Here is a 15,739-nt window from a genome sequence, read left to right as displayed (position 1 = left end):
ATAAAACAGTACATCATCCAATATATTATTACATTATTACTCTCCTAATACAAATGTACAATATAAAATACACAATACCTCAACATTAAAATGTGTGTTTGTGTGTGTAGAGTGTGTTTTAGAGTGTGTGTGTGTGCGTGTGTTTGTCTCTTCACATTCCATGTTGTGCCAATTTTAAAATTAGATTTTACTGCTTGCTTGAGTTACTTGATGTGGAAGAGTTCCATGTAGTCATGGCTCTATGTAGTACTGTGCGCTGTGCGTTTCCCATAGTCTGTTCTGGACTTTGGGACTGTGAAGAGACCCCTGGTGGCATGTCTTGTGGGGAATGTATGGGTGTCAGAGCGGTGTATTAGCTACTTTCAACATGGCAATACCTCTCACAAAGACAAGTAGTGATGCAGTCAATTTGCCTATGTTCTTCTTTGTGGCATTGACTATATAACTGTGCAGTAGTTCATCTGTGATAAAAACTAAGGCCTGTAGGACTTGTTTTGTTGATTGTGATGTCAAGAAATCAGACCGATGCTTTATCACGGACAGACCTTTCCCCATCTTAGCTACCGTTGCATCAATATATTGTGACCATGTCAGTTTACAATCTAGGGTTACACCAAGCAGATCCTCAACTTGCTCAATTGCCACATTATTCATTACAATATTAGGTTTAGGCTAATGTTTGGTCACAAATACAAAGCTTTTAGTTGATATATTTAGGACTAGCTTATTACTTGCCACCCATTCTAGAACTGACTGCAGCTCTTGGTTCAGTGTTGCAGTGATTTCACTTGCTGTGGTAGCTGATGTGTATAATGTTGAGTCATCAACATTATACTCAATACTCAATACTGGTGGTAGGTCAAAAGACAGCTATCTAGACGTATACCAAACTCTACCTGGTTTATGTTAGAGGGGCTTCCATTAAATAACTCCTGCTGTGTTCTATTAGATAGGTAACTCAATCCACGATATGGCAGAGAAAGGAAAGCCATGTTTTTTTCAGCAGACGACAATGACCGATAATGTCTAACTAAACAGCTCCCACAACCCCCTGATATCTGTCTCAAGTATGTCTTTCGAATCTCCCTGTGTCTTTCGAATCTCCCTGTGTCATTCGAATCTCTGTGTGTCTTTCGAATCTCCCTGTGTCTTTCGAATCTCCCTGTGTCTTTCGAATCTCCGTGTCTTTCGAATCTCCCTGTGTCTTTCGAATCTCCCTGTGTCTTTCGAATCTCCCTGTGTCTTTCGAATCTCCCTGTGTCTTTCGAATCTCCCTGTTGTCTTTTGATTTTTTATTTATTTATTTTTTTCCGAATCTCCCTGTGTCATTCGACTCTCCGTGTGTCTTCCGAATCTCCCTGTGTCTTTCGACTCTCCTAAAAGAGGTGTAGCTGTGCTTGAATGGCGCCGGAGGGGGTGGCTGCCGTTTTACGGGCTCCTAACCAACTGTGCTATTTTGTTTGTTTTTTCGCATTAATTGTAACTTGTTTTTTAAAACTTATTCTGTACATAATGTTGCTGCTACCGTCTCTTATGACCGAAAATAACTTCTGGACATCAGAAAAGCGATTACTCACCTCGAACTGGRCAAAGATTTTTTCTTTAAYGAGTCCGACGCGAAGGATGTACTGCTTTCTTGGGAACGGGCCCAAATTCCCGTAATTTGCGTGAAGAAGACAGAGAAAAAGGGGGCGRCGATCGGGCTGCCTTCTGAGAATTTGAGTGAGTAAACCTCCACTACCATCCGTTCAATTGGCTAACGTGCAATCATAGGAAAACAAAACGGATGATATAAGATCAAGACTATCCTACCAACGGGACATTAAAAACTGTAATATCTTATGTTTCACTGAGTTGTGGCTGAACGACGACACAGATAATATAGAGCTGGTGGGATTTTACATGCATCGGCAGGACAGAGAAGCTACGTCTGGTAAGACGAGGGGCTGGGGTGTGTGTCTATTTGTCAATAGCAGCTGGTGCGCAATGTCTAATATCAAAGAAGTCTCAAGGTATTGCTCGCCTGAGGTAGAGTACCTTATGATAAGCTGTAGACCACACTATCTACCAAGAGTTCTCATCTATATTATTTGTAACGGTCTATTTATCACCACAAACCGATACTGGCACTATGACCGCACTCAACCAGCTGTATAAGGACATAAGCAAACAAGAAAATACTCATCCAGAAGCAGCACTCCTAGTGGCTGGGGACTTTAATGCAGGCAAACTTAAATCCGTTTTACCTAATTTCTACCAGCATGTCACATGTGCAACCAGAGGGAAAAAAACTCTAGACCACCTCTCCTCCCACAGACAGAGACACATACAAAGCTCTCCCTTACCCTCCATTTGGCAAATCTGACCACAATTCTATCCTCCTGATTCCTGCTTACAAGCAAAAACTAAATCAGGAAGTACCAGGGACTTGCTCAATACGGAAGTGGTCAGATGACGCAGATGCTATGCTACAGGACAGTTTTGCTAGCACAGACTGGAATATGTTCCGTGCTTCATCCAATGGCATTGAGGAGTATACCACCTCAGTCATCGACTTCATCAATAAGTGCATTGACAACGTCGCCCAACCGTGACCGTACGTACGTACATATCCCAACCAGAAGCCATGGATTACAGGCAACATCCGCATCGAGCTAAAGGCTAGAGCTGCCGCTTTCAAGGAGTGGGACACTAATTCGGACGCTTATAAGAAATCCCGCTACGAACCATCAAACAGGCAAAGAGTCAATACAGGATTAAGATTGAATCCTACTACACCGACTCTGACGCTCGTCAGATGTGGCAGGACTTGAAAACTATTACGGACTACAAAGGCAAACCCAGCTGCGAGCTGCCCAGTGACGCGAGCCTACCAGACGAGCTAAATGCCTTTTATGCTCGCTTCGAGGCAAGCAACACTGAAGCATGCATGAGAGCACCAGCTGTTCCGGACGATTGTGTGATAACGCTCTTAGTAGCCGATGTGAGCAAGACCTTTAAACAGGTCAACAGTCACAAAGCCGCGGGGCCAGACCGATTACCAGGACATGTACTCAGAGCATGCGCGGGCCAACTGGCAAGTTTCTTCACTGACATTTTCAACCTCTCCCTCACCGAGTTTGTAATACCTACATGTTTCAAGCAGCACCATAGTCCCTGTGCCCAAGGAAGCGAAGGTAACCTGCCTAAATTATTATCATGTCGGTAACCATGAAGTGCTTTGAAAGGCTGGTCATGGCTCACATCAACAGCATCATCCCGGATATCGTAGACCCACTCCAATTTGCATACCGCCCCAACAGATCCATAGATGACGCAATCTCAATCGCACTCCACACTGCCCTTTCCCACCTAGTCCCCTCCTGTACTCCCTGTTCACCCACGACTGCGTGGCCAAACACGACTCCAACATCATCATTAAGTTTGCTGACGACAACAGTGGTAGGCCTGATTACCGACAAAGATGAGATAGCCTATAGGGAGGAGGTCAGAGACCTGGCAGTGTGGTGCCAGGACAACAACCTCTCCCTCAATGTGTGCAAGACAAAGGAGCAGATCGTGGTGGGCCGAACAGGCCCCCATTAACATCGGCGGGGCTGTTGTGGAGCGGGTCGAGAGTTTCAAGCTCCTTGGTGTCCACATCACCAATGAGCTACCATGGTCCAAACACACCAAGACAGCCGTGAAGAGGGCACGACAACACCTATTCCCCCTCAGGAGACTGAAAAGATTTGGCATGGGTCCCCAGTTCCTCAAAGTTCTACAGCTGCACCATCGAGAGCATCCTGACCGGTTGCATCACCGCCTGGTATGGCAACTGCTCGGCATCTGACCATAAGGCGCTACAGAGGGTAGTGCGTACGGCCCAGTACATCACTGGGGGCCAGCTTCCTGCCATGAAGGACCTATATACCAGGCGGTGTCAGAGGAATGCCMMAAAAATTGTCAGACTCCAGTCACCCAAATCATAGACTGTTCTCTCTGCTACCGCATGGCAAGCGGTACCGGAGCGCCAAGTCTAGGACCAAAAGGCTCCATAACAGCTTCTACTCCCAAGCCATAAGACTACTGAACATTTMATCAAATGGCCACCCGGACTATTTACAGTTGAAGTCAGAAGTTTAGATACACTTAGTTTATAAAAAATCTTGCAACCTTTCGTTACTAGTCCAACGCTCTAACCACTAGGCTACCTGCCGCCCCTGTTGGAGTCATTAAAAGTCRTTTTTCAACCACTCTACAAATTTCTTATTAACAAACTATAGTTTTGGCAAGTCGGTTAGGACATCTACTTTGTCCATGACACAAATACTTTTTCCAACAATTGTTTACAGACAGATTATTTCACTTATCATTCACTGTATCACAATTCCAGTGGGTCAGAAGTTTACATACACTAAGTTGGCTGTGCCTTTAAACAGCTTGGAAAATTCCAGAAAATTATGTCATGGCTTTATAAGCTTCTGATAGTCTAATTGACATAATTTTAGTCAATTGGAGGTGTATCTGTGTATGTATTTCAAGGCCTACCTTTAAACTCAGTGCCTTTGCTTGACATCATGGGAAAATATAAATAAATCAGCTAAGACTTCAGAAAATAAATTGTGGACCTCCAAAAGTCTGGTTCATCCTTGGGAGCAATTTCCAAATGCCTGAAGGTACCACGTTCATCTGTACAAACAATAGTACGCAAGTATTAACACCATGGGACCACGCAGCTGTCATACCGCTCAGGAAGGAGACGTGTTCTGTCTCCTAAAGATGAACGTACTTTGGTGCGAAAAGTGCAAATCAATCCCAGAACAACAGCAAAGGACCTTGTAAAGATGCTGGAGGAAACAGGTACAAAAGTATCTATATCCACAGTAAAACGAGTCCTATATCGACATAACCTGAAAGGCCGCTCAGCAAGGAAGAAGCCACTGCTCCAAAACCGCCATAAAAAAGCTAGACTATGGTTTATAACTGCACATTGGGACAAAGATTGTACTTTTTGGAGAAAAGTCCTCTGGTATGATGAAACAAAAATAGAACTGTTTGGCCATAATGACCATTGTTTTGTTTGGAGGAAAAAGGGGGAGGCTTGCAAGCCGAAGAACACCATCCCAACCGTGAAGCACGGGGTGGCAACATCATGTTGTGGGGGTGCTTTGCTGCAGGAGGGACTGGTGCACTTCACAAAATAGATGGCATCATGAGGCAGGAAAATTATGTGGATATATTGAAGCAACATCTCAAGATATCAGTCAGGAAGTTAAAGTTTGGTAGCAAATATGAGGTCTTCCAAATGGACAATGACCCCAAGCATACTTCCAAAGTTGTGCGAAAATGGCTTAAGGACAACAAAGTCAAGATATTGGAGTGGCCATCACAAAGCCCTGACCTCAATCCTATAGAAAATTTGTGGGCAGAACTGAAAAAGTGTGTGCGAGCAAGGAGGCCTACAACCTGACTCAGTTACACCAGCTCTGTCAGGAGGAATGGGCCAAAATTCACCCAACTTATTGTGGGATGCTTGTGGAAGGCTACCTGAAATGTTTGACCCAAGTGAAACAATTTAAAGGCAATGCTACCAAATACTAATTGCGAGTACAGTGGGGCAAAAAGTATTTAGTCAGCCACCAATTGTGCAAGTTCTCCCACTTAAAAAGATGAGAGAGGCCTGTAATTTTCATCATAGGTACACTTCAACTATGACAGACAAAATGAGAAAGAAAATCCAGAAAATCACATTGTAGGATTTTTTATGAATTATTTGCAAATTATGGTGGAAAATAAGTATTGGTCACCTACAAACAGCAAGATTTCTGGCTCTCACAGACTTCTTCTTTAAGAGGCTCTTCTTTAAGAGGCTCCTCTGTCCTCCACTCGTTACCTGTATTAATGGCACCTGGTTGAATTTGTTATCAGTATAAAAGAAACCTGTCCACAACTTCAAACAGTCACACTCCAAACTCCACTATGCCAAGACCAAAGAGCTGTCAAAAGACAACAGAAACAAAATTGTAGACCTGCACCAGGCTGGGAAGACTGAATCTGCAATAGGTAAGCAGCTTGGTTTGAAGAAATCAACTGTGGGACAATTATTAGGAGATGGAAGACATACAAGACCACTGATAATCCCTCGATCTGGGGATCCACGCAAGATCTCACCCCGTGGGTCAAAAGATCACAAGAACGGTGAGCAAAAATCCCAGAGCCACACGGGGGACCTAGTGAATGACCTGCAGAGAGCTGGGACCAAAGTAAACAAAGCCTACCATCAGTAACACGCTACCGCCAGGGACTCAAATCCTGCAGTGCCAGACGTGTCCCCCTGCTTAAGCCAGTACATGTCCAGGCCCGTCTGAAGTTTGCTAGAGAGCATTTGGATGATCCAGAAGAAGATTGGGAGAATGTCATAGGTCAGATGAAACCAAAATAGAACTTTTTGGTAAAAACTCAACTCGTCGTGTTTGGAGGACAAGAAATGCTGAGTTGCATCCAAAGAACACCATACCTACTGTGAAGCATGGGGGTGGAAACATCATGCTTTGGGGCTGTTTTTCTGCAAAGGGACCAGGACGACTGATCCATGTAAAGGAAAGAATGAATGGGGCCATGTATCGTGAGATTTTGAGTGAAAACCTCCTTCCATCACAAGGGCATTGAAGATGAAACGTGGCTGGGTCTTTCAGCATGACAATGATCCCAAACACACCGCCCGGGCAACGAAGGAGTGGCTTCGTAAGAAGCATTTCAAGGTCCTGGAGTGGCCTAGGCAGCCTCCAGATCTCAAACCCATAGAAAATCTTTGGAGGGAGTTGAAAGTCCGTGTTGCCCAGCAACAGCCCCAAAACATCACTGCTCTAGAGGAGATCTGCATGGAGGAATGGGGCCAAAATACCAGCAACAGTGTGTGAAAACCTTGTGAAGACTTACAGTAAACGTTTGACCTCTGTCATTCCAACAAAGGGTATATAACAAAGTATTGAAAACTTTTGTTATTGACCAAATACTTATTTTCCACCATTAATTTGCAAATAAATCATAAAAAATCCTACAATTGTGATTTTCTGGAATTTTTTTTCTAATTTTGCCTGTCATAGTTGAAGTGTACCTATGATGAAAATTGCAGGCCTCTCTCATCTTTTTTAGGTGGGAGAACTTGCACAATTGGTGGCTGACTAAATACTTTTTTGCCCCACTGTATGTAAACTTCTGACCTACTGGGAATGTGATGAAAGTAATAAAAGCTGAAATAAATCATTCTCTCTACTATTATTCTGACATTTCACATTCTTAAAATAAAGTGGTGATCCTAACTGACCTAAGACAGACATTTTTACTCTGATTAAATGTCAGGAATTGTGAAAAACCGAGTTTAAATGTCTTTGGCTAAGGTCTATGTAACTTCCGACTTCAATTGTACATGACCCCCCCCATTTGTTTTTACACTGCTGGTACTCGCTATTTTTTGTATATGCATAGTCACGTTACCCCTACCTACATGTACAAATTACCTCGACTAACCCGTATCCCGCACATTGACTCGGTACCGGTACCCTCTGATATATGCCTCGTTGATTGTTTATATTTATTGTGTTACTTTTATTTTTATTTACTTCAGTTTATTTCTTGAGCTGAATTGTTGGTTAAGGGCTTGTAAGTAATTATTTCATTGCGCATGTGACAAATAAAGTTTGATTTGATTTAGACGTGTGTGTGTGTGTGTGTGTCTAGAAAGGAAAAAAAGTTGCAGAGGGCCCACACACTGACCCTGAAGGACGCTGTGTTTGACATGGCGGGGACGTACGTGTGTGTGGTGAAGGTGCCTTCACTGGGAGGACTGGAGACCAGTGGCTCTTTACGTGTCTTCGTACAGGGTGAGCCCACAAACACACACACACACATATACATACAAACAACACACAACACACACACACACACACACACACACACACACACACAACCCACACACCACACACCACACACACACACACACACACACACACACACACACACAACCACACACACACACACACACACCACACACACACACAGCACACCATGACACAACAAGCGACACACAACTAACCCTCCTCCTCTCCCATGCAGGACCCCCAGAGATCAAGAAGTCAGCAGACCCAGTCCAGGAGGTGAGCCCAGAGAAGTCCCAGAACCTGAGCTGCCACGCTAGAGGATACCCAACCCCTGTTATCACCTGGAGCTCCTCTGACAAATCACAGGTAGACAGACAGACAGACAGACCAGCAGGAAAAGAGGGCTTCTCTGGGTCAGCTCATACAGACAATGTTTGACTAGCTTTTGATCTATGTATGCACAGATCTGTTCCAATCCTGGCTACCTGGGTCATTTCCTGTAACAATGTTAATAGACAAAGCAACTCACGTTCAACATTCCTTTCTTAACTGACATCTCTACATTTGTCAATAATGTTTATTGTTCGTCCCAAATGACCGTCTTTTCCCATTGTAGTGCACTACTTTTGACCCGGGGCCCATAGGATGACATTTGGGACACACCCGCTGTTCGGTTTCTGGTCTTATCTGTGCTTTATTTCCCTGTTTGTGCTAGGTCCTGAAGTTGTCCCAAAGAGAGACAGTGGACGAGGTTCTCAGTGTGGTGAGCGTCAAGGTGACCTCTGACATCACAGCCTACTGCAACGCCTCCAACGAGCACGGCACAGTCTCCGTCTCCTTCAGCCTCAAAGCCAGTAAGTTTTGTCTGTCCACTTTCTTATTTGTCATATCGTGTATATTTTATGTCAACATGTCCGGTTTGACTGTTAAGAGAAAATCAACAGGCAGAATATACTAACGACCGAAGGATTTAATTCATGGAWACATAACAGAAAACTTAAACCTGAGCTTCAAATCATCTTTAGTAAAGCGTCTCTTAGTTTCCCTCAAACTCAGTGTGCTAACAGTAGAGTGTCACTCTCCCTTTTTGCCTGTTTTCAGTTGTCCAAACGACCTCGTCAGCTCTCAGTACTACAGGTAAGCGTACCACTCTTTTAGTAGATAACACTCACTGTCATCACTGCTGTGGCATTGGTTGAGTTCCACGWTGTCTTTATTGCGGTCGGGCTGCACCTTCCAGAAGATCACTATACTATATCACATCAATGGGGTGTTTAACATTTGCCAAGCGTTGTGAGATCTCATCACCTGTGCAGCGTGAATGCAATAAAAATGACCGTGGTGTTGGAACAAGCAACTTCATTTATCAATCAAGCGCGCAGCCTGTGCTCAATCATATTTCCCCAATATTGTGTTTGAGCGGTCTATGGTCTAGTTTAGATTTCTATGTGAGTCAGGCAGAATTCTTTTTAAATAAAAGAAAAAAACGCGACAGGTGCTTTTAGAAATGACCAAAATCTGAAATAAAACTCATGATTAAACGGTCTTTATGGGTGCATTAAGGTTTCTGCTGATGAGGACGGTCATGGTCGAGAAACCTTTTATGGACTAGTTGGTGTGCGAGAGCTGTTTATTTTCCATATGTTGCTCTGTCATCTAATACGAACATATCCGGATCTGTTCTTTGATAACTATCATAATTAGATGTTCGATTAAATTAAATCTTTATGGCTCGGCTACCCAGACACAGATAGATTAAGCCTTGTCCTGAGCTGGACTAAAAATCTATTTCATTGGAGATTCGGGGCTGTCATTGAGCATGCTTTTTAGTCCAGGATTAGGCTCAATCTGGGTCCAGGAAACCAGCCAAAGAACTCTTACTACGCTGTCATCCTATTTCGGCTATGTTCACTAACTGGCTGCGTATCGCCCTATTGCATAAAGATAGCCTATAGCTGTCTTGTTTGCACACAGATCAGGATCGAGGCTGAAACTGTAGCCGTGCGCTGATGGTAAAGGGCCCGCAACACAGTCTCCTGACTCCCATTACCTCAGCGGACCGCTCACGTCATGCCAGGAAATCTTTGCCTACGTCCCTCTGAGGGAAAATCCTGTTTGTTGTTTTATTTGCAGACAAAATTGGATTAAATAGCCAGCGCTGCTGCTCATGGAAATGATTAGGACATTTTGGGGGGGAGTGCAGACTGCAGAGCCTTTCCTGGTTCATGTCTCCTGCCTATCTGTGTTTGTAACACGGAGCTAAGTGATTAGGGCCATGCTAAGTAGACAAGGCGGTTGTTGCACAATGGTTAACAGTGTTAGGTTGCCATAGAGCTGCTGTATTATCATGATAACTGTGTCCATGTGGTTTGTCCAGTAACGACTCCATTAGTTCCAGTAACAGTGGTAGCTCCAGTGACAGTAACAACAGTAACCCCAGTAACTCCTCCGAAGAGAGTCAAGAAAGGTTTGTGACTTCTGGTACTGGGTGTTGATGCTGCCACCCACCTAACRCGCTTAGAAGGCTGCCCTGCCCACCCCTCGCTCCACCCAGCTCACACTGCCTAGACTGAACCCCCCCACCACCACCATCACCCTCCACAACCTGCACACTCTCACTTTCTCAACACAGGACCCTCGTTCTCTATGCAGGGGAGGGCTTTGTACTCACTACTCAGGAGGCAACACCTGTGACATATGGAATAATTCATAATTGAATAGGATCTCTCTGTTTGTGACTTTGTAATACTGTATGAAAATGTACCGTATTTATCTATGTGGAGAGCTACTTATAAATGATAAAGTGGAATATTATGAAATCTAGATTWAAAAAACAWWYWTTTTTTTATCATCATACATTGTTAGTTACAATGTTATCATTTGTATATTTTCTCTGTATGATGCTTCATTAATCATCAGAAACATAATCAGAAAAAACTAAGTTAAACCAGGCTGAAAAGTTCAATTTGCAAATTGAGCATTTTGAGTACAACCCCCCTCCTGAGAGAATGGAGTGGTATCACCCATTCTCTCCCTTGATGGAAATGGATCCATCCATCTACATCTGCATTCTTCCTCCAGGGGAGGTCCATCCCCAAGTGCACCCATCCGCCGCTTTACCTTCCTTCACTCTTTCTCTCTCCCTTTGTCATGCTACCTCCTACTGTAGTTCTGGTTGGTATTCTCTGACAGAGAAACCAAGCAGCACAACTCTGGAAAGTGTTTCTTCTGACTGATCTTTAGTCCTCAGTAAAGAACTTCTTCCATGATGAACAACCTGGTTCAGAGACTGTACACCTGTTCATCACCACCACCACCTGTTCATGCTGTTGTCTCTGAATGATGCGCACGCACGCACGCACGCACGCACGCACGTACACACACACACACACACACACACACACACACCATCAGAAACTTCTTAAGAGGACAATGTTATCATAAAGCAATTACCGGACAGGAAATGACCCGTGGTTCTGCCTCCTCTTCTTTGTCCCACAAGAGGGCAGCGGTGTGGTCATAGCTGTCATCATCATCTGTATTCTCCTGCTGGCTATCCTTGGCAGTGTGCTGTACTTCCTGTACAAGAAGGGCAAGCTCCCATGTGGGCGTTCGGGCAAGCAGGATCTGTAAGTGTGTTTTCCACATTTTTTTTATTTATTTAAGGTTTGCAAAATTCCAGAAKCATTCTCAAAATTCCCAGGAATCCTCCAACCAGGATTTCTGGAAGAGCTGTGCATTTTGGAGAAAGTTTTTTTTTTTTTATCAGAGCGCTTAATTTGTTGGATATGCCTCAGACATTATCTCTACAATAGCTCATTTTTTTTTCTTCTCCATGATTTAACCTGATGTGTCATTATAGTTGCTATCAGATACCCTTTTCACACTATCGCGCTAACCCGAACCGTACTGTGCTGGCTGGGATAGTTTGTTGTCCTTTTTTAGTATCGCAACTATGGTGGAGGCATAAACAGGCCAGCTCGTAGTAGTGTGAAAAGGGTACTATATTGGTCATGCTGGTGATTACGAGCTGTCCTTCTAGTACCAAACCGAATAAGGGCGGCATAGTGGTGGAGATGAAGAGTGACAACACAGAGGAGGCCGTGCTTTTAAGTGTCAACGGAGACAAGAAACCTCCTAGTGACCAGGTAACTATGGACACTGGCTATTTTTTTACCATCCTTATAAATTGTACAACTACTCATCAAAATTATAGTTACAATTGTATTTTTTAGTATCTGAACTTTAGTGGTTAATACAAAGCATTGTTGTGTTGGTGTTGAATGTTCCTTACCAACTGTCCTATGATACAGTCCATTTATCACAGTTGGTGTGTGTGTGTAGTGTTGCGTGTGTGTGTTGTGGTGTGTGTGTGTGTGTGTGTGTGTGTGTGTGTGTGTGTGTTGTGTGTGTGTGTGTGTGTGTGTGTGTGTGTGTGTGTGTGTGTGTGTGTGTGTGTGTGTGTGTGTGGTGTGTGTGTGTGTGGTGTTGGTGTGGGTGTGTGTGTGTGTGTGTGTGTGTTGTCCTCTGGAGTAAAGGGTGATAAGTATATGTACGTGCAGAAGTGAGCGTAGGTGTGTGAGGGGGCGACTGCTGCAGCTGCTCCCAGGTCCAGTTCACTCTCTCAGGGTGGGATGATTCTTTGATGCGCCTATAGCCTACAACTCCCAGGAGAACTCATCGATATTGTGCTGCAGTCCTCTACTCTGATCCCAGATTCTTAGTTCTTTAGCATGGCAGTGGCTAACAAAGGTCGTGGCTATGTTCTCTTATTAAGTCATGCTATTTCATACTTTATCATGTTTTTCCTATGCATAACGAAGAACATGACAGAGATGCTGGCCTAAGCACATACAGATCTGGGATCAGCCTAGCAATTTTTATGAATGTGGTTATTCTTTGCACCCATAAAATCCAGTTAGAGCATAAAATAAGAGGGACTGTTTGTTATATATTTTCCTTAATCCAAATGCCAACTCGGGGCAACCAATCACTGAAGAACAGCCTGGAACTGCTCTTCATGAAGAGTATTATATTCTGTATATATTTCTTTATTTAAAACACCCTGAGACAAACCTTTTAAAAAGACATGGCTAGGAGTTGTTTTGGGTTTGTTGCTTTTTGATGGAGGGACGTCTGTGTAGGCTTTGCGCTAGCTCTTGTCCAGGGCGTTAGTGCGCGTTCCTCGGCAGCATAGTGGAGGAACGGGAACTAACGCCCTGGACCAGAGCTAGCTTTACTCTTAGAGGTCCACCTGCTGTTGCTCTGCGTGTGATTGGCTGCATTCCCTTCCTACTTCGCTAAAGTCCGTACACTGAAACCATGGGTGCATAATGACGGTCTTACCAACCATGTCTACATGTATACAGCCTGCTTCATCTACCCATGTAAACCAACATCCAACCTTTAGAGCTATGTTCTCAAAATGGACTCCAGTATGGGTCATGATTCCGTTTTAGTTTAGTCTGTATATTTTTTGTTGTTGTAGCTTTTACTTACCACTGAAACTAATCTTAGACGTGTTTCCCCTTTGTGAATGGCTTTGTGAATGAACATGTAAGGCCTTGTCTCATCCTCTTGTTATCTTATGAGAGACGGGCCCTGTTTGAATATGTTGGAATACATCCTTGCTTCTTTCCTTCATTGGAGTAATCAACGAGCTGACATGACGAGGATAGGAGAAGGCCTATCCAATCAGGTCAAATCAGTGATTTCTTCATGGAAGGAAGGATATGTGGTGAAATATCCATGGATTAGAGGTCCCCATTCCTATCTGTTCAGGATTGGGTTATTTTGTACGACAATAGCCAATAGCAGAGCTCCGATGAAGCCAAAGTGTCATTGGTTACCTTTTCTTCTTCCACAGTTCTTGTATTCTTTGTAAATAAGAGGTTAGAATCACGCTGATATGTTTCCAGTTTCTGTCCGTAAACTTCTGTCTGCCTTATACATTCAGCCTCTTATTCCACAAATCACAGCTAGCAGTATAGCTTACTTTCTTTCACACTTGTTTTATCGTTATTCGTGAGAATGTCCACTGCACTGATTTTGTTTTGTTTGTTAGGATTTTTTTTTGTCATGTTTGGTCTGTGAATCTCTGGTTTAAGTTGGGTGAAGGAGTGTTTGCGCGTGTCATGTGAGTGAAATGTCAGCTAGTTTTTTATGAAAGTGAAGGTAAAATGGCTCTTTGATGTGGGGAGAGGGGAAAGTTGAGCCACCCTTGTTTCTAGGAAACCCTTCACAAAATTAATAATTTGACCAAATACTTAGGAAGAGGTCATCATTTMATGAAGTCTGTGAAGGAAGAAACCACATGGAAAAAGTGGTAAGCAAGTTAGGTCCAAAAAACAGATTTTCACCAAGTCAAATTAATTTATTGTGTTAGAGGTTTCATGATGCTTGTATCTAAACCAAAGTATATAATTGTAAGATTGTTCTATACATTGGTTGGGGTCTCTATAAGCTTCAATATGAATTCCTAAACATACAATGAAAGTGCATCCTTGTAGCTGTGTGGGCTAATAAAGTCAAAATGTTGGCCATGGGGTAAGTTGAGGAAATGCCAAGTTAAGTGTTTTCTTCCCAGGCGTAATGCAAGGCATTATCACTGGGATATGAGGTAACAACAGGATAAAGATAGATATGGTTTTTAAAAAGGTAGTGGTCATATTTAATTCAGTAAAGACATTTGTAGGTGGCTCAACTTGTAAGTTGTGTCAAGACACCACTTTTTTTTGGACAAGCTATGTTTTCAAAACTGTAACATTTTACATGAATTCTGATTATTTCCAGGGATACACAACATCCTGACATATGTAGATATCTTTGTTCGAAAGAATACTATATTTCCCTTGATGGCGTGATGCTGAAAGTAAAACATCTCAAATGTACTYTACTCTCCCCTATGGCAAATATAAACTATATGAAAGTCATCTGAACAGGGACTAAAATGTTAATCTCTGATAGTGTTTTACGCAGAACTCCTCTGCTAATGCTTATATGTGTATACTGTATATATGTATATACACATACCTAGTGGTTTTCATTCTACAAACAAAATGGCAAGAATTCATTTGATCTGTTGGTCAGACTGCCACCATTTCTACAGGAGAGAATGACTTTAACAATACACTCCTTAGTTTGAGCTTCCTTAATCACAAGGAAGATCCGAAGAGCTCGCTCATGGCCATATTAAAACACAAACCCCAGAATRTCCTCTCATGACACTACAGGTTAAAAGCTGGTTTGCTTACGTGAGCGCCAAACTTAAGTCTGCATCAATCATTAGGGCCACCAGTTGATTTTTTATTCATTTTTACTCATGGTCCTCCCAATCATATGTTACGGTCAGAGGAGAAAAGAATGACAATCATCAATCAATCTTTGATAGTATGAGGTAAAATGTATGTTTGGTTCTTTTTACTTACACCCTTCAATATCTCCCCCTAAAGAATGTTTTGTTAATATTTTGGACAAGAACTATCAGTGTTAATTTTGATTATTTAAAAAAAAAAAGTTGTAATATCTATGAGTTGCAAAGACAGATTAACAGATTCCTTTTGTTTGCAATTTATTTTTATTAAGTAAATGCCAAATAAAAATGACTGTTCAATGAAAAACGTGTCTTTAAGCCTGAAAAGATTGTACATCATCTTGACGACCTTCCACTTTCCGTTTTTGACAGGACTAGCCATCCATTGATATAAAGAATACTGTATAGTATATAATCCAAATATAAACACCGGTGGAAGAGAAGACCACTTTTGGCTTGTGAAGACAGGAATGTACACTGTACTACAGTAGCTGAGGCAGCGTTTGTCATCTACCATGTTTCCCACGTTGCTTCCCAAGAGTACTAAAATATATTTCGATAATTA

The 15,739-nt window shown here is 42.8% G+C and overlaps 1 protein-coding gene across 1 annotated transcript in view; it reads left to right on the top strand.

Moving 5' to 3' along the window:
- Positions 1-15,481, top strand: part of LOC111949700 (cell surface glycoprotein MUC18) — a 56,423-nt gene extending 40,942 nt beyond the window's left edge. Inside the window, 9 exon segments of the mRNA XM_070433982.1 lie at positions 7,723-7,746; positions 7,748-7,865; positions 8,098-8,228; positions 8,578-8,716; positions 8,964-8,999; positions 10,240-10,329; positions 11,365-11,491; positions 11,905-12,010; positions 12,396-15,481. Of these exon segments, the coding sequence (XP_070290083.1) occupies positions 7,723-7,746; positions 7,748-7,865; positions 8,098-8,228; positions 8,578-8,716; positions 8,964-8,999; positions 10,240-10,329; positions 11,365-11,491; positions 11,905-12,010; positions 12,396-12,398 (774 nt within the window). The 3' untranslated portion in view covers positions 12,399-15,481.
- The last annotated feature ends 258 nt before the right edge of the window (positions 15,482-15,739 follow it).

The sequence above is a fragment of the Salvelinus sp. IW2-2015 genome, linkage group LG22, assembly GCF_002910315.2.
Source record: "Salvelinus sp. IW2-2015 linkage group LG22, ASM291031v2, whole genome shotgun sequence".
Taxonomy (NCBI): Eukaryota; Metazoa; Chordata; class Actinopteri; order Salmoniformes; family Salmonidae; genus Salvelinus; species Salvelinus sp. IW2-2015.
This window is presented reverse-complemented; position numbering and strand designations above follow the sequence as displayed.